Source organism: Idiotropiscis lumnitzeri, chromosome 16, assembly GCF_059441095.1.
Source record: "Idiotropiscis lumnitzeri isolate Australia: NSW breed Sydney's pygmy pipehorse chromosome 16, RoL_Ilum_1.0, whole genome shotgun sequence".
NCBI classification, from domain to species: Eukaryota; Metazoa; Chordata; class Actinopteri; order Syngnathiformes; family Syngnathidae; genus Idiotropiscis; species Idiotropiscis lumnitzeri.
This window is the reverse complement of record NC_142406.1, coordinates 4,716,799-4,735,965: the sequence shown is the minus strand read 5'-3', so window position 1 is coordinate 4,735,965 and position 19,167 is coordinate 4,716,799. Positions and strand designations below refer to the sequence as shown.

The following is a 19,167-nucleotide window of genomic DNA, read 5'->3' as shown; positions in this document are numbered from 1 at the left end:
AAATATCCATCACAATAAAGCGGGTTTAGATCAAACTCAGGATAAACAGGACAGGTGAAAAAGAAAAAACAATGGCCGTAAATTGTACATTTGCTACATTTCAATTAATTCTACAGCATTTCTGTATGCCATCCACTCTTTAGCATGTTACTGTTTGTTGTAGAACTCACCTCTGTACAAAAGGAACGTGCTTTGGTGCAGGGTGGGTCACAGGATCGGTCAGCCATTGGCTTAGCTGTTGTTGGGCACCCGCCTGTAATTAACATGATTTCATCATGACATCTACAAATGCATGTTAAAATGCTGCCGTGCAAAGCAAAGCCATATCAAAAACACCCAGAAAGGCAGCCATGAGTGGGGATTCACTGTAAATTGTATATCAACTGGAGAAGTCACCTGTGACATTCAGTCCATCAGAACGCTGGCACCAGACATGTCGGGATGAGCCTCTCCATGACCCAGCTCGCCAGGTGTATTCAAAACACTGCCCCTCTGAAGGGAGAATGTTCTGTTTAGAACTTTGAGAAACTCAGTCATTTCTAATGATATTACAGAAAAGACGGTCTTGGACAGAATCATTAAGTCAACACTAAAAACTGAAATCAAGTTTTAGCAGTAAGGCCGTATGTCAATTTGACCTGTACATGGCCGAGCCTCCAGCTCCTGTTCCGGACACTGAAGCAGATTCTCAGGGTCTTGAGCCACAACAGCTCGAGAGCGGACTTGCACTGAGCCAAAACCCAGATCATCCCCACCAATACAGCTTAACTGGCACTGACTCCAAACAGTCCAGTCTGTCAGGTAGCATTCCCCTAAAAGAATTGAAGTGAATTGAATCATTTCATGAAATAGCACCTATACCAATTCACTCATCTATTGCCCAGAGTGCGATTTTACCTGGGCAAGGTACTGTGCAGGACTCCTGTAGTACGATCTGTGTATCTCCTTCCACCACTGGTTCTTGTTCTCCACACAGCTCATCGTCCACAAGACTTCCCTGTAGATCAGAACCATCTGACACGAAGCATGAAATGTTCCTGAACCGCAAGCCTTCACCACATCTTGCACCCTGGAATCAAAGAAAATGTGTTATAACATGTTAACTGTTCCCACACAAACTGAAATGTAGTTTTGGCTCAAATTCTTTAGTCGCGACACTGCCTAGTCTACTACACCTAATCAACCGATTGATAGATATGGCTCATTATTTTACTCCAAATGACATATTCAAGTTCTTGAATGTGGATATTCAAAATATGTGATATGTATAAAATATAATAGCTACAGCTAACAGGAGACTAACCTCTGACTTGCATTCAGACCACACGCTGTATCTCCAGCTGTAACAGGGCTTCACAAGGCACGGCTTCCACTGCTGCATCTGTGTTGGGCATGGCCTCCCGTCACCCTGGGGAGCCTGGATGACTGTCCTTGTTCTCCAGAGCTTGCCTAGAGACAAGGGAAAAGAGACAGAAAAGATATTTGCCTCAGGATGTTGATAGATATGCTGAAATTTAACATACGGTTATGTTTGATGAGGAGTGTCCAGGACACCAGCAGGAAGACAGGAAAGCGACAGCTGCTGTTTGAAGTTATCAGTTTATGGACATTGGTGCTGTCGGTTGGATACAAATCCTGCATCTATGCACTGAATATATATATATATATATATATATATATATATATATATATATAATAGAAAAAGAATATAATACAATTTGCCTGCTGCAGTGCAAAGTGCACTCTGAGTGCCCACAGAACTCATAATTGACGATTGTCGATGAGTGACCCGATCCTACAGAAGCATTTGGGAGGATACATTATCTCCCTTTCAGTTGGTTATCAGATGTGAGAATTGTTTCTCACACCATGAAGCACTTCTTATTATAACCATTACCTTAATACCTATGTGATGGCGCTGACAGCTCACTCACAACAGTCAAAAAAAGTATACTGCTGTATGGAAAAAGCTCTGTTAAAATTCCATTTCATGCAGATGTTCTCAAATATGGTAATGTCCATACCCAATTAGATAGATGGATGGATGGATGGATGGATGTATAGATAGATAGATAGATAGATAGATAGATAGATAGATAATAGATAGATCAAGCTAGTCAGCAGTCCCAATTTTGAGATTTTCAACTTCACTGCCAGTCTAGGTCAAAAACATGGACTTTTTGGCTTGTATACCTGTCAATCGCGGTGAATGAGTGCAACCCTCTGGCCCAAAGCCAAGTTGACACCATTGAAAAAAATAACTGAACCCCACATACCTTGTAGTCCGCATTTATGTGTACAGTCGGACCATGCCGACCACTCCGACAACTGGCAGTTGACAGGGCACTCCACAACACAGGAAGCATTCATTTGCCACTTCCTCTCAAGGCCAAGCTGAAATACAATTATTTGAATTAACTTCGACTTTATTAGTGAGAGTAAGATACAAAAAAAAAAACCTCAGACCCACCTCTTTACAGAACCTCAGGTCAACCGATTTTCCGTCGCTCCGCACGCAGTCAAGCATGCGGGTTTTGATACCATTTCCACAGACGGCTCTATCACTCAGTTGACAAGTACTCCAATCTTCACAGACCAGACATCAAAGGAGAAACAAGGTTTTCTTATATTCAGGCATACCCAGCAGTCAGTATTCATCCAGTATAAACTGTTCTCATAGAAGAATACACGATTGTCCAAGCTACTTCGGTCTCACCAGTGATGTTGTAGGAATGGTGGAAGCAATTGCTGTTGAGTTTGCAAAACTCTGCTTCACTGGTTGGGGGACATTCCTTCTCCTCTCCGGGTTGCCTGATTGGGTAAGCCTTTCTCTCTCGTGTACTATTCCCATGACATGGCTGAGGAACAAATAAATATTAGATGGATATTTTGACCGATAGATTAATATGGTTGGAACTGAGGAAAGTTTTCTTTGTAGAGCACAAACCTGAGAATATTACACACTTGATTATTACATGATGATAGCGTTTAAAAAGCTGATTTTTCTTGCCCCGATTTGGTGGTTGTGACCTCGTCCTTAAGACTTAAAGACATTAAGTCTAAATCCATCTTTGAACTGCATCCAAACTATCTGTCTCTATATCTATTAGTACCCTCTACTGGTGGAAAGGAATCAAACTATTGCATAATGTCTTACCCAGCGACCCACTCTCGTGAACTCCGGCTAGGCCACGAGGTCAGTTTAAACACCATCACAAGTTGCGATGTGGCATCAATGGTAATTGGCTCGAAAATGTAACTCGTATCTGCATACTTATTTTCATTTTATTACTTTTGTTTCTCAGAAGTACGGGAAAATGGAAATGCCTACATTGCTCATCTGCCCATGCGCTAATGGCACTGATACGTTCGTTAACTACTACTACTCCATAGTTACGTAGGAATTTTAAGGTGTACAGTAATAATTATACGCATGTAAAACATATATTACAAAATCGCTTTCTAGTAATTTAAGATGATAACTACATCAAACAAATGCAGTAGCAACAGATATGATTTGGTGACAGCAATCAAATGGTGGTGCTTGCTGTAATTCACAGTGAGTTGCAGAAATTGTCACTTACACTTTGACAAGTAAGTCTGTTGGAAGTCTTCTATGTAACCTTTTCACAACCACTAGGTACATTCAACATTATGTGTCATGAACAAAAACAACAAATTAAACACACGGCTTGCCATATGAATTGCCGGAGCATACATAAGCTCCCCATCCCACGACAGAACACCTCCAAGTTATGTTAGGCTACTCCCTATCACGTACTGTTATGTGTAGTTGCCTTGCTTTACCAAGTCCGACCGTTTTTCCTCCTCACCGTGACTGCCCGTGTCTAACGTTTTCACAGTTTAAACACCTCGCTCGGCATCCACGGCAATCACGGCCTGTCATGTTTGCCCATCCCTTCCCTCCCTGTTTTGTCCACGGTGGACTGCCTTCGCCACTTGGAACATACCTTAATGTCCTCAATCTTGTTCCTCCACGGAGCTGTGTCCTGCCCGCTTTCCATCTGTTCCATCAGATAATCAGCAAGGTCTGCAGAAGCTAGATAACAATCCTGATCATTTAAATCAGGTGTGTTGCAACAGGGAGAGATGGGAAACAGGCAAGACACCGGCCCTCCAGGAACAGGATTGAAGACCCCTGCTGTAGTGTAAATGTGGCCTTAAAAGATGGTCTTTTATAAAAAACTATGAAGAACTGCAGAAAATAGCTAATGAGTGTCATTAAATATACAGTCCATGTTATTCTCACCAATGGACATGGACTCCAGGCCCCCCAGTCTGATAACACACAGTCCTCTGGACAGGGCAGCTGGCTGTTACGAGCTCCCAGTGGCATCTCCTCCGGGTCACACAGGTAGTCCTCCACCTGCTCTGAGGGGCCATCTATCGTATTCAGCATGCACCTGTCATACAAAACATTATCATTTCTTGCCTTAATCGTGAGAAAGAATTCCATGTGCTTGATTACGAGGCCAAAATGCAGATATCATGAATATAATAATAATAAATAAAGGCACTTGCTGTCTAAAAATCTAAATCTAAATCTGTGTGCCAATAAAACGATCAGAAAAAAGGTTGGGTCCACTGATCTATAGTATTTGATAATCTTGTGTTGTTTAGAAAAATCTTTACCTGACTTTTCTGGTCTGAACGCCTTCACCACAGTTGTTCTTCAGGTCCACACTGCTAACTTTCCATACACTCCATGGCTCGACCACCCAAATATACTGCCCGCAGTCACTGAGACACGGCACCACTTCGTAAACCTTTTTTAAGCAAATGTCAACAATACCTGATTGGACTCGGTAGGAATTTTTATACAATACTACAGTATGCAAGTATGCAGGGGGGAAAACTGTATCATCAATGAAGACAATTAAGTACTTACTTGTGCCTGTGGTAGAAGTGCATTAAACACCAAAAAGAGAAGAAAAACAGCAATGTCAGTGAAATTATTCTCATTTCCAGAATATTGAATACAGTATTTGTAAAAACTTACATTTAATAAGTGAACCTTGTGAAACTACAGTCTGCTGTACTGTGAGATAAATCACCTGGTTGACGTGGTCAAGTTTGGGGCAAGGCCTTCCACCATTGTAGGGTTTTTCTCTGAGCCATTTTGATCGGACTTTGACGCCACTGCCGCATGACTTGCTGCATCGTGACCAGTTGGACCACTCACTGAGTTTACAGTCAGACGGGCAGGGAATGATGCAAGCCTCCTCAATGTATCCTATGAACAATATGACAGTGAAAGTACATAACTTGACTTCAGTCAGCAGTTTGAGGCTTTGGCATTTGAAAACGTATTAAAGACTCAACTGGACTTGAACATGAACTAAATGAATTATTATTCTGTTTCTAATGGAACATGTGCCTTTTTTCACAAAATATATAAATAAAAATGTCTTGTATTGTAATGTTCCTTTTTTTTTTACAGAAGCATATTTTTGGTGACAGGACACAGCAGATTAAGCTGAAGGGAACCACCCCACTGCTTCCTCCACACATACGACCACACCAAGTCATCGGCCTTATCAACAATGGTGATGATTCTGAATACCGACAAGATAAAAGTCTAGCTGTGTCACTGGTCAGGATCAACTTTGGGTTCATTGTATTGCTTCAGGACACTTCAATTTGGTGACATAGGTGAAGGTCGAACCCACATGGAGGGACAATCACTCTGCTAACTCAGTCCGGCCGAACTGCAAAGTTGATGTGTCGCATCTGAATCCAAGGTTGTTGGTTTGACCCTTGCCCGTTGTGACCAGTTAGTCCTATTTCTGCGTCACCAATACAAATTTTAAACTATATTATCAGTAGGTGTAGACCAACCAGTACAAATCCATCCGTTATCAGTACCGCTTCTCCTCACAAGGGTCGCAGGGGAGCGGGAGCCTATTCCAGCTATCTTCGGGCAGTAGGCGGGGTACACCCTGAACTGGTTGCCAGCCAATCGCAGGGAACACATAGACTAATAACCATCCGCACTCACACTCATACCTAGGGGCAATTTAGAGTGTCCCATCAACCTGCCATGCATGTTCTTGGAATGTCGGAGGAAACCGGAGCAGGAAGGCCGGAGCCGGAATGGATCCCTCGACCTCTGCACTGAGAGCCTGACCAGTGCTAACCAGTCGATCACCGTGCCGCCGTACCAGTACAAAATGCTCCAAAATATTCTTATTATCATAACAACTAAGATGCTACAAAAATGTATCTTAACTGTTTTACTTTAATTGAGATGTCCGTTAAGGTTTCACAGTGTGTTCTGGTGCAGCCAGTACAACCTGCAGCTGAACATGCTCAACACTAGAGTTGATTGCGGATTTCAGGAAACGTCATTCGGCACAGCTGTCCCTCACGCAACCCAGTTAGCTGCCTTTAAAGTACTTTATGTTGTACTACAAAAAAATTGTGCGTTGCACAATCCCTATCCCCAAGTGGTAAAACACCGTCATTGTTCCTTTAAGTTTGTGATCTTGCCATCTAATTCAATATACTGCCAAATACAAACAAAACTGCAATGGCTTAACGGTGCAGCCTAAGGGAATAAAGTGGCTGGAAAGACCAGACAGTATTGTGTTTCATCCACAGAATATTTGTGGAATAAAAGCAACAATCAAAGGATGCGAAAATCAGAGTGAAAGCTGACAGCAGTTTTTGTTATACAGTCGCAGCCAGTCACCATAAAACAACCTCATACTAGGAGTAAAAAGCTCAGACTCACAACTAGGTAACTTTTTCATTGAACAAGCATAGATGTGCCTCTTCCAAGCGCTTTGATATCTTCCAGATCTGACTGATCTGTAATTCTAAATTCCCTTTCCTCCTCTTGGTGGCAAATACCAAGCTATGTTCATATGGATCCAAGTGGCCTGACGGATTTTGGATTTTAGTGCCCCAATATAGACTAAGAGCTAGGTCAAGTGACATACTTACTTCCTTACTTTTTAACTCCAGCCCAGGTAAAATTAATGTGCTTTTCGGCTTTTATTCCCGTCAATGGCAGTGAATGAGTTTGGGTCAGTTTAATTATTGCATTTTGCATGCAAGTGCCAGCAAGAAGAGAAGTGAGCTCTCAAAACGTATAATTGGTAGTCTCCAGCTGTGTCCCACTTCAGTCTTTCTTTGAAATTAGCTCCATTAAAAATGCATTCCAAAATGAGAAAGAGGTCATTTGTCAGGGTTTCTTTTTGTTCCCGTGACATCTGTGATCAGTTAAAACACTTTGAGTGGACTACTTCACATTTTCTGTCTTTTAAAATTTTGAATTTAAAATGGAACCCCATGTCAGGTGTGCAGCAAAACCTGCGTTGCAATTTCAACTTATTTCGGTCCGCTAGAATTATTTAAAAATCTACTTTTTAAAATTATGTATATAATAAATCAGAAATAAATCATAATAATTTATATAATAATAATACAATCAAATAATTATTTAAATAGTCAATATTATTTTAGCTCCTACTCACCATGACTGTTGCAGCGTGACGTCTCCACGATGCGGTTATCCTGGTCATAGCAACCCATAGCTTGGTATCGATACCCTTGACCACATTCCTTGATATCGCCCTGGACCTTCATGCCGAGTTGACCTTCCATCCGGCTGCTCTCGGAAAGTATACAGTCGGACCAGTTGCCCACAGGCTGAGCATTGTATTTGTTGCACGGGCAGTACTGAGTCTCACTCAGTGGATACATCTGGTGGTTCTTACACTGGTCTCGCTTTTTGCTCTTACCTGCAGAAAAGAAAAGATCAGTAGATAATCTCCTGCTTCAGAATGTTCATACTGTATTTGGAAAAATATAAGAAAAAAAAAATAATCTTAAGGAAAATAACACTGACTTTTCCAGCTATGGCATTTTCTAATGACACTATTTTCTTCCCGCATAATATTTTGTGAATTACTTACCCACAAGCATCCGCTTGCGAACCCTGACACCCACACAATCAGCTGTGCAAGGGGAAAATTTGGACCAGCTGCTCAGTTGACAGTCCTCTTGGCAGGGCAGCTGGCAGAGCTGGGTGAGAGGCGGCATGGACCTGGAGAACTTCAAACAAGCTTCAACATCAGCTTGTCCGCCATCCTGCTTCCGACACGAAACAGCTACGGGGATGAGAGACATGATGCCACTTTTCAAGAAGGCATTGCCACAACTTTTAGCTATTTTGTTGTAGAAATATTCATATGTGAACATTGAATTGTAAAAACTGTCCTGTGAAAACATGTCCAATTTTGCAATTTAAAAAAAAAAAATTAAAAATCATGTTAATGCGATTTCTGTGAGGCGGGAACCCCATTAATGTCAACGTTTCAAAAATTGAAGAAAAATTGACTAAATTACTTTTTCACGATATGGATATTTGGATGTGTATAATCAAGGCGGATAATTTCTGGAAAGTTCTTGAATTTGTTGAGTCAGAAGAGGTTGTCATGATTTCCAGATCGAAATATACATGTCAATTCAAAAGTATTACTAGATCATAAACTATTTCATAAATATACATCTAATTTGATATGCAAGTTGCATGTGTTGCGATTGAAAAAAACAAACCATGGTGCTCTCTCCAGAACCACACCAAAAGTATTTTTTTATTTCAATTGGCAGACTCAATGTTTCTGTCGATGTAGTTTTTCACCCTGTGTTAAAAAAAAGCTTCTTAACAACATTGTGGTATTGTCACATTTATTTTCACATTACAGTACGGCTAAAATACCGTTAAACAAGACATCGAACGAGAACTGATTAGGTCTACTAAAACACATCTACCATGGAAATTGTAGACGTAATGGGGGGAAAAAAAGTTTAATCAGTATTGAGTAAACCGGTGAACAGAAAGAAGCTTATATTGAATTGTCTCTCTCCACTCTGAGTGCAGAGTGACAGGTAATGGTAAATCATGACAAGAGGCATCAAAGTGGGGGAGCAGGATACTTATCATTGAATTAGATAATGGACTGGATATGCCAGAGACAAAGAGCGAGAGTACACTTCTGCATGTTAACTGTCTGCCAGTATTCTCACATGCATTCATGTTATCCTCAGCAAGTCATCACAAAGGAGCAGTTAGTGGTCAATTTTAACTCATAAAAGAGGAAGTATTGACTCATTGTAGACCTAATAATGTGTGCGTACCAAGGTTATTATAGTTAACGCAAGCTATCAAAATGAAAAAAAATTGAAAAAAAAATCTTCATTAATGAAAAAAAAAATGCTTTTGAAAAAATATATTAACCAAATACTTTTTATAGAACAAACTAAAACTCTATATACAATAATGTATCGTTTAAAAAAAAAAACTAAAAATATAACTAAAAACAAAACTAAAAAGAACCATTTTGAAAAAAAAAAAAACACATTTACAAAACAAAAGTCAAAACGAAATAAGAAATAACCATCATGAAAAATCCCAAACTACAAACTACGCATTCGAGTGTGTCTCCTCACCTCGAACCTGCAGGCCCGATCCACAGTTTTCCTGAGCTCCGGGGCTGTCTTGACGAACTGACCATGGAACCATTTGGCATCTTCGCCATTTATGTGTTTTCCATCTAATGAAATAGAATGAGATTGAAAACAAAATATTTGTATTTCAAACCATGCATCATTTGGTGACAAAATATTTAGGCCCATGTTAGCACAGTGAATAATTATAATCACTGCTCGGGAAATTCCGATTATGTATAATATTTGAGCTGCAACTAATGGATAAACAGCGTAATGAATAAAGATGTCTATTAAAGCGTCTGCGATAAACTTTTCCACAAAGAGTATAATTGCTGAAGTGTCAGTTGCTGGTTGGAACAATGAAAAATGACATTTACCTGAAACCGGGACAGACTGAGGGAGCATCACTCTCTCTTTCTTGGGTCAGTACTTCTGGACACTCTTGGCCTCCATTGGCTGGTAACTGGATGATAATGCGTTTTCTGTATTGCTTCTTCTTTGTCTTACCACCTGTGGGTAACCAAATGACAATATATGGCAAACAATAAAAATATTCTTCAGGTTTTCTTGAGGTCCAATATCTACAGTGGATATAAAAAGTTTACGCACAATTCTTAAATGTTGGTGCAATGTGACACCGAATATGAGGTTATAGCCCAGTAGTTGTCGCATATTTTCTTTTCTCTGAAATATTCAACACTTTTATACAAGTGTTGGATGTTTGGTTTCTACATGGCGCTAATGCTTTGAAGGCTTCAATGATTTTTCAGACGATGTTAATCCACATGTCACAGACTAGGCTAGACCAGAGGTGAGAATTTTATTAAATTTTGGCGGTCCCTCATTGAATTATAATCATCACTAGGTCAGTCCGTCAGTCAGTTTATCAGTTAGTCTGTCAGAAGTCGGCCCATCAGTCAGTTCATCAGTTAGTCCGTCAGAAGTCGGCCCATCAGTCCCTAACCTCCCCCCACTACCACCCCACCGTCCCAAAAAACACATCATTAAAACGGATCTAAGTGGTCAGTTGGTACTTGGGCTGCAAAATTATGAAAAAAATATTAATCACGATTATTTTAGTAATAACTGAAATCACGATTATTCAAACAATTATTTAGTTTGTTTTTTTTTTTGCTACAAAACAAAAAAATGGATAAATGAAAACAATATTTAGACAAATCAAATGAACTTTATTATAAAGCAATTTAAAAAAATTAAGCAACATTTTGATGATGGTGTCCTTGTATAAAGAAACAGTGCATTGTAGTTCACTCGTTATACATTTCTAAAATGCCTAGAACTGTTGCGACATTTAAATAAACAATTTCAATTTGAACGCTCAAATTCTGAACTTAAGTATACACACTATAGTATTAGACATTGTCAAATGACTACTACTAATAATGTCATATGTCGAATAAGCTATACTGTATATAATAATTATTTTTTATGATTATGCCAATTTTGTCATTGTTGAGTGTAATTATCACAATCGTAATTGAATTTCAGTTAATTAGAGAGCCCTAATTGGTACTTAACCCGGATAGTGACGATTCCTCTGACAGACAAAAATGCTCTTCCATAAGTGAATCGTTTGTCACTTTTTAAAATCATCACCAAAACAGACGTTTGTCAGTGATGGACCGGTCCGTTAGTCTGACGTAATGACCACCTCTGGGCTAGACTAAAACTTTTAAAGCATCATTACCAGCTTGCCTTTAATCATTTTTTTGCTTCATGCAGAGCTTCCACTTAAACGTCACATGTCCCAACAACCCCCCAAAAAATGTGTGTTTCACTTATTTTCGACATATTTCATAATCTCAAACGTGAAGCTGACCTTTTTGACATGTTGACGGGTAGGTGCTCCAGTCACTGTATGGGGTGAGCAAACAGTTTCTTTTGCAAGGCAATAAGCAGGGCCTGACAGTGTCTGGACGCAAGTTCTCTGGACACCTGAAAAAACATTTGCAACAACAGTGACATTCTCACTCACCAAATATGCGTTAGTGTCCTTGACAGTCTGACGTCTATTTTACCGTAGTTGGTGAACACTAAAAATAAGGATAATAATAATAATAATAGTAATATAATATAAGAATAATAATAATCTGATTTGTCATTATCAGTCAAGAAAGAAATTGCCGTGGGAATATTGGATTCATTTTTTTTTCTAAAAGTCAGATTGCTGCAATGTCATTCCTTGAAGCATTCAGTCAGATGATTGTGATGATGATGATTCCCTAGCCTGGTAAAAGCCTCTCAGCGCAAATTTACATATTGTACGATGTATAATATGATGTTCTGTACACAGATTTGATAAAGTGAAATGAACAGAAACAACTGCATTATTCTTTCTTCCTCGCTTTTTGGTTATTTCTGCTTGGGGGCACCATTTCTCAGTCTTCTCATGATATTTAGTGCAGAATTGCATCATGTTGGTTGAATATTATCCTCGTCTCAGCTCACCACACGTCATTGATTGATAATAAGGATGGGATTTCTCTGACCAGTCTATTAATGCTTATGCTGTTTTATTTGTAAGCTTCCCAAATTTAATTTCAATGAAAAGACTCAGAAAATGAACACTGAATATTACATTGATCAGCATGAGTGCCGCTAGGGGACGGGAGACCAATGAAAAAAAAAACATCACTGGACCCCTGTCTCTGCGAGGGCCTTTAGAATCTCTCTCTATTGAAGAGACGTGACACACATATCTGATTTGAACCAATGGCATGCCTATTATTATTATTATATATATAATTTCATGTTCTTTGGTGGCAGACTTCTAATCGTGGTCACAGCTGGTTAACCCTGGCACACTTGTCTCCACTGATGTGAAAAAATATCCTGTGGCACCAGTTCACTGTGCAGCATGTTGCTATAATCTGGCAAATTATGCCAGAATAACAAAATAGAGTCATTTTCATACACCGCATGGGGGCTGGTGGGTTCGCTGGAGCGGAGCTGCTCTGCTGCCAAATAATACCTTCTGATGAATAAATAAATACATCAGCCATGGTCCCAGCAGACCTTCAGAGATGAAATAGACCCGGATGTTTAAACACAGTTGGAAAGGAGCTAATCATCTCTGCCACAATAATGTGACTGTGACAAACCAGAAAGGGAGAAAGACACATAGGGCACATTTGCGGCACCTTTGTGCGCCGTTGTGGGATGGAAGTAGTCTTAAACCCAGCCAATCCTAGTGACAACCATCATTTGCATCAAAATCAGGGCGGCCCGGATGCAATGTGAGATGGAGATTGTGGAAACAGCAATAACAAAACTACGCTGGGGTCCGTGCTCGACATTGGCAGGTAGACTGCAAGATCTCCCCTTGCGAATGACGTTATTTGCCGTGCATGTGATGTGGCCAAATGGTGCCTTATCTCATCTGTCTTCGGGCAGTAGGCGGGGTACATCCTGAACTGTTTGCCTACAATGCATGTTTTTGGAATGTGGGAAGAAACCTGAGTATCTGGAAAAAAACCCCACACTAGCAAGGGGAGAACATGCAAACTCCACACAGGAAGGCCGGACCCGGAATCGATCCCACGACCTCTGCACTGTGAGGCCATCGTGCTAACTATTATGATCCGTTTTATGAAATGATTTCTACAATGATTCATAGGGATTGTCTCACGCTGGTGTCTTTTTTTCTAAATTAAATATCATAACGTCCACCACGCACATCGGCAGAGCGCCAAATTTGTCTGGCTGCGCCCCAATCAAATCCATCAAAATTGAGTTAGATCACTTGCATCTCCTTTTAGACTAAAATCTATGTTTGGTAACCTAATTTGCAGATGTGATGGGGAACGAGGCAAGAAAGCCCAGTATAGCGTAGCGCGTCTAACAAATTCACAAACATGGTGAACAAAAAAATGGAAAAGCAGCTTTTTTTCACGCCGAGCACCCAAATTGTCAGATGAGTCGCCTACGAAGCAAATCTCTGCGCCGGAACTTACTAGAGACGTGCAACACGGCTCTAAACACTAGATGCATGAAAAGGAAGTAACACACTTTTTACGGTGCACGGGCACCAGTCTACCAAAATAGGCCTATCGTGTTACACCCAAATAAGATTTGGCACTAAGATTAAAAGTCTGAATGACACAAATGACTCAACAAATCCATGTGTGCTGTACCTACATTTGACCATTCGGTCATAACGAGTTTGATGAACATCACAAATGAAGTCTCTTCAACACATCATTGTACAGAACACCAAATAAAATCTGCACAAAACTGAATGACAGATGAATGGTATTTTTGGAGAATAACTTACTTTTTCGGAGGAACCTGGCCCACATTAACCCGGACACAGATGACTTTACGCGTCTGCATTCCTACTGAGCATGAGGAATCGTCTCCATGTGCGCGGCCCATCGAGGTGTTGGTCACTGGGATGGAGGAGTCCTCTATGCACTGACCCCATGGACCCGTCTGCCAGTGGTACACAGTGCATGGGTGGTCATTGCAGCTCCTCACCTCCTGCAGGGTACTGATATTGGGACACTGGATTCCACCTATTCAAGGACGTGTATTGATGTCAGCATCAGTTAAATGTTGTTACTCGAAGGCTTATTAGAATTGAGAGTTGTTGATTTGGAACCCAAGTGGTTCTGATGATGCTACTTTGCTTTACTTTATTTAAAATTTTCTCATTGATTGTTCTCTCTTCTCCTGAGCACTGAATTTCAACTCACTTGAAACTAAACCAGCTAGTCACACAGTATTCTTTTTTGACTCACAGTGTGGTTTGTACAAGAAATCTTGATGTTATTACACTATTCTAAAATCCATATAACATGGACAAATCATGGATTTGGCAGCATTGCACAGAAATTCTGGAAGCATGATCTGTCTTAACTTGGAAGGAACAGAATAATAGCTAGAAACCTTTAAAGCAAAACCCTTTTTTTTGGAATAATAGTGTGGTTTGTATAAGTAATCTTAATGTTATTACATTATGACAAAATAAATAAAACATGGACAAATCATGGATTTGGCAGCATCGGTCAGAAATTCTGGCCGTCCAAACGTGGTAGGAACAGAATAATAGCTAGAAACCTTTGAAGCATAAACTTTTTCTTTTTTTTTTGACTAACTGTGGTTTGTACAAGTAATCTTGATGTTATTAAACTATTATAAAATAAGTATAACACGGACAAATCATTGATTTGGCAGCATTGCACAGAAATTCTGGAAGCATGCTCTGTCATAACTTGGAAGGAACTGAATAATAGCTAGAAAGCTTTGAAGCAAAAACTTGATTGTGATGTCTGAGTCTTAACTCATTTACTGCCATTGACGGTTAAAGACGTCAAAGATACAATTGGATTTTTTTCCTTTTTGTTTTTTTTTTACTTGGCTGGTAGTGAATGAGTTAATAGCGCTATAGATGAACTTTTAATTGATTTTTAGCTCTTAGGCACAAGAGATTGACGATGGGGTTTTATATTAACCCGAGGGAAAAATTGATAGAGATACGAAGGGCAGAATGTCAACACAAAGCTGGTAAGCATAATATGGTCTCAGGTGGGGAGTGCACTTGATGTGACCTTCTTCGCTACAAACCACGTCATTAGTGGCCACTGTCACCTTCGGAGCAGAGAAACCCCGAGGAGATGGTCATCTTTGAGTTCGTCACTGATGGACAGGAGAAAGCCTGACTAAAATGAGTACTGACCTCTATGTAATGTCCTTCACAGAGAAAATTTACATGAGCGATAATTACATTTCACCCCAGCCGAATCTCTCAGTTGGGACCTTATTAATACATAGCCCCTTCACTCCACTGTTGTAATACATGCTAATTAAAAAGATAAATATTAAAGTTAAATTCAGTCTCACAGGCACCAATGTGAGATAAAGTAAAGACACTATTCTTCCGTACACTTCCAACAAAGAATATGGGTAGATAAGAGAGAACGATCGACCATAAATGTTCGAGCCGTTTGCAAATGCACGTGCCGGAATTGCTCAGGAATAGACGAAGCCAAATGTGTATCAGTCTGTCAATTCTCATGGATGAAATGCTTCCTTCGTTCAGCACCAGCTATGTTGCTGTGAACATGCCAGAAACAGCATGTTGAACAACTTGTTCCAGAAGTGCGAAAATAGGCTGTCACCATCTTAGTAGGGCCAAAAAATGAATTTAATTTGGGAGAACTGCCAAGCCAGGCGTGAACCATCTGTGGGTCCCCCCCCCCCACACTTTCAAATCACAAAGGTGAAAAATGTTCTTTCAAGCATTTAGTAGGTTGGGATGTAAAACAAGACAAAAACCTATTTGTATAATTTCAGCATGATTTAGATCAGTGGTCCCCAACTAATGGGTTGAGACCCAAAAGTGGTTCATTGAACCGATTTTTTCAGAAGAGTACTGAGGTGTATTAAATTCCCAAATAGAAAATACAAAATAAAGATAAAGATGTCCTTTATTGGGTAAGTGTCAAGAAATGTTGCCCAGGTGCGTAACATTTCACAAGTAATACTTTAAAATAAAAAAATACAGTTCAGCTCAACCTTTGGTTAGCAGACGTCATGGCGGTTAGTCCTAAACATATTGCGAGCATTGTGTTCTGAATCCTATTACACTAAAAAAATATGTACTCCAGCTAATGAGTAGGCATTCCTCAAGAGCAAGAATTTGGCTGAGCCAGAAAATTATTGGAATGATTGCGTTGAGCAGTGATGCCTCAAAAAAAGTAATTTAGTTACTTTACTGATTATTTGTTTTTAAAAAATAAGTTAACTTTTATTACTCAGTGGTGAGCGGTCAAGGCCGTAAAGGCTTTTTCTGCTGGCCTAACATTATCAAGAAAGTCTGATCATATTCTTCACATTGATGTCATATTATATCCAAGTGTTATATTTTTAAGTGAGAGTTTTTATCCAATCAGAATTCAGCGAGCTCGTGTTGCCAGGGAGATTTCAAAACACCAGTAGCACGCACTATTTGTCCGAGGACTTCCGGCATCTGTTCTGTGACTCAAGGGGGCTTTTACTGTTGATAGACAGTTCCAATAACCAATCAGATCACAACTTAGTTACAGTGAACCTTTTCACTGGCGTTACGTTGAAGGTGATGAACGCGTTTTGTGACTGGTTACTCACTTGTGACGGGCAAGCGCGATGCTGAATCAACACAACAGTGCGTGTGTGCGTGTGTTTTGGAACCTTGCAGGTTGGTGTTGTCGGCAGCTGGCTCCAATTTAGCCAATCACTGAAGCTCCTATTTAAGACACCCAGACACGCCAAGACATCGCTAGATTGTCTACTTGCTATATGAAGTTTGTAGCCTTCAAATCTCCCGACCTTTGAGCAACCTATAGTATACTAAAGTAAATTTACCTAACTTTTTCCTCCAACCTCAAATCACATTTCGACTCTGACACACATGCCCACACACCCGTATATATATATATATATATATATATATATATATATATATATATTTATTATTTTTTTTTTTTATTATATAATGTCAACCATTTGGACCACAGTTATTTAAAAAAAAACTTCCTATGGATTTCACAAATAATATCTAAAATAAAGGCCCGCTTCTTTACTTTATTATATGATATTTAACTATCCAAGTTGTAATGGCAAAACACAAACATTTCTAATGTACATTGTTTCTAAATAAAACGATTATTTGGGGCCCTCACAATCGAGTGTGACTGTGCGCTTCGTACAATGCTGCAATACATTGTTTTGATTTTGTATTTGTCTTCTTGAAGCGAGTGCGCACTCAACGTAATTATATTTACTTTAGCTGACAGAAACTCAAAACAGTGACTGTGAATTATTTCTTTCTGCTACCTATAGCAGGCGGTTAACTCGTACTGTCTGCTATAATAAATCGTGACACTTTTAAAAATGCATGTTGCTTTTTTTGTTTTTTGTTAAATTATGATATTAGATTTGTATTATATTATAAGAATTGTATTCATAAGAACATTACTTGGATGACTTGACTGGTACAGTAACACATTTGATTGTTATTTATTGGCGTAAGTCGATTGCGATTGAAATTGAAATTTGCAATAACTCGTTAATGCCATTTCCCTCACGATATTCTGATTTCAATTAAAATTATCTTACAAAAAAAATATTGTGAGAAACACTGGACACAATGACAGTTATGAATTTTGCAATAGGTCTGTAGGTTTATTTTTGTGGGTTCCCCGGCATTACAGAAATTGGTCCCACCACCTCTGTAGTTGCTTCAGAGAACATATTTCATTTTAACTAGTAAGCAACTCATTTCAAGTGGCTTTGCAAATTATAAATTAATTCACTGGGTTTAATTATGTTTTGTTTTCTCTCCCTAACAAGCATTATGTGGTCTATTCAAAATTTTTGCATAAGCATTATGAAACTCCCATTGTGTCACTTACCCTCTCCTGCATTGTAGGCCAAAATGGAGCGAGCTCTGTTCTGCTTGCCTTCTGTATTTTTTCCAGAGCAGGTGTGGGAGCACAGAGACCACTGGGTCCAAGTACTGAGGGCACAATCCTTTGGGCAAGGCACTTCACAGATCACCGGCATAGGCAGGATGGCGTCGCGGCAGAGTTGCCTCTCCGCATGTTCACCTGGAGGCAAAAAGACTCATGTTAAGCTTTTTAAGTTTTTTCCCACGATCCCAAATGGCGGGCGCGAAATTACGCGTTCACTCTAGCTGATGGCAGCAGGTGTGAAATTTGTAGGGGAAGGCTCGGTGGAATTAAAAGAGAATTTTGAAGATGATGGTTTTACTATGCAACATTTATAAGAGCACCATGGGTGTTCCGTTTGCACCTGCCTTTCAGATGCAATATTTAAATTTGTCTCAGGTTTGAGGTTTCAATCACTTTGTGCAAAAGCTTTAGTAAATCAGTCCTTTTATGGTAAGAGACTGTATAAGAAGGTAAATCCTAAAGAGATAAAAATTTGTAACACGAAATTCCAGGAAACAATGTGAGGTTTCTAACCAAATTTTTGTGATACAGGTGATTCTCAAACACCACATTTACACCTTCAAGTACATAAAGTACTTTAACAAAATATTATTAGTTGTGTTTCTTTATACACGACAGCGTACAACGATTTTAATGTACCTGACATGTTTTGAGCAAACTATTTTGCCGTCATTTAGCCCCAATTCCACGCAGGGGGCAAACATTAACAAACGTTGATGAAAGGTTAAAAATTGTGTGTTCATGTGAGGCTTTGTTTTACCTGACTAAGAAAAATTTACAAAAACCTTTGGGGAACATTTGCAACATTGAACGAACTGACAAAAAGACTCGCAAATGTTCACCGCCGAGTGGGATCGGGGCTTTAAGAGGGTCACTGAAATGTTTCGTGGTCATTTATTTCATTTTAAAAATGTCAGGTTAAATCGAAACTAGGCCTGCACGATTGCGATGTGCCCATGCGCAGTAGTCACAACGTAGGACGTGCAATGTTTCTTTTTTTTTTTTAGAACACAAAAACTTTTGGTTTGTTTCTTAAAAGCAGCACGCTACACTATGCTCTACATTGTAGCGACGACACAGACCTTCTTGCTCACGCCCCCCTGCTAATTAGTCAACGCAAATTTTTCTAGTTTCAATATCACAATCTACATCGCAACCTCCCCAAAAATTGCAATGTCAGTTTTTTCCAATATCGTGCAGCCCTAATTGAAACCAT

At 39.6% G+C, this 19,167-nt stretch overlaps 1 protein-coding gene across 1 annotated transcript in view; it reads right to left on the bottom strand.

Annotated features, from left to right (window-relative positions):
- LOC148321036 (thrombospondin type-1 domain-containing protein 7A-like) overlaps positions 1–19,167 on the bottom strand; it is a 71,985-nt gene that overhangs the window by 6,498 nt on the left and 46,320 nt on the right. The window contains exons 7-25 of the mRNA XM_088319044.1: positions 17,892–18,086; positions 13,772–14,012; positions 11,318–11,433; positions 9,855–9,987; positions 9,478–9,581; positions 7,941–8,135; positions 7,500–7,766; positions 5,076–5,254; positions 4,910–4,915; positions 4,654–4,787; positions 4,271–4,424; positions 2,717–2,858; positions 2,471–2,586; positions 2,277–2,394; positions 1,304–1,449; positions 898–1,069; positions 639–812; positions 397–492; positions 171–253 (exon numbers count right to left, since the gene is read on the bottom strand). Of these exons, the coding sequence (XP_088175170.1) occupies positions 171–253; positions 397–492; positions 639–812; positions 898–1,069; positions 1,304–1,449; positions 2,277–2,394; positions 2,471–2,586; positions 2,717–2,858; positions 4,271–4,424; positions 4,654–4,787; positions 4,910–4,915; positions 5,076–5,254; positions 7,500–7,766; positions 7,941–8,135; positions 9,478–9,581; positions 9,855–9,987; positions 11,318–11,433; positions 13,772–14,012; positions 17,892–18,086 (2,771 nt within the window). The remainder of the gene's footprint in view (positions 1–170; positions 254–396; positions 493–638; positions 813–897; positions 1,070–1,303; positions 1,450–2,276; positions 2,395–2,470; positions 2,587–2,716; positions 2,859–4,270; positions 4,425–4,653; positions 4,788–4,909; positions 4,916–5,075; positions 5,255–7,499; positions 7,767–7,940; positions 8,136–9,477; positions 9,582–9,854; positions 9,988–11,317; positions 11,434–13,771; positions 14,013–17,891; positions 18,087–19,167) is intronic.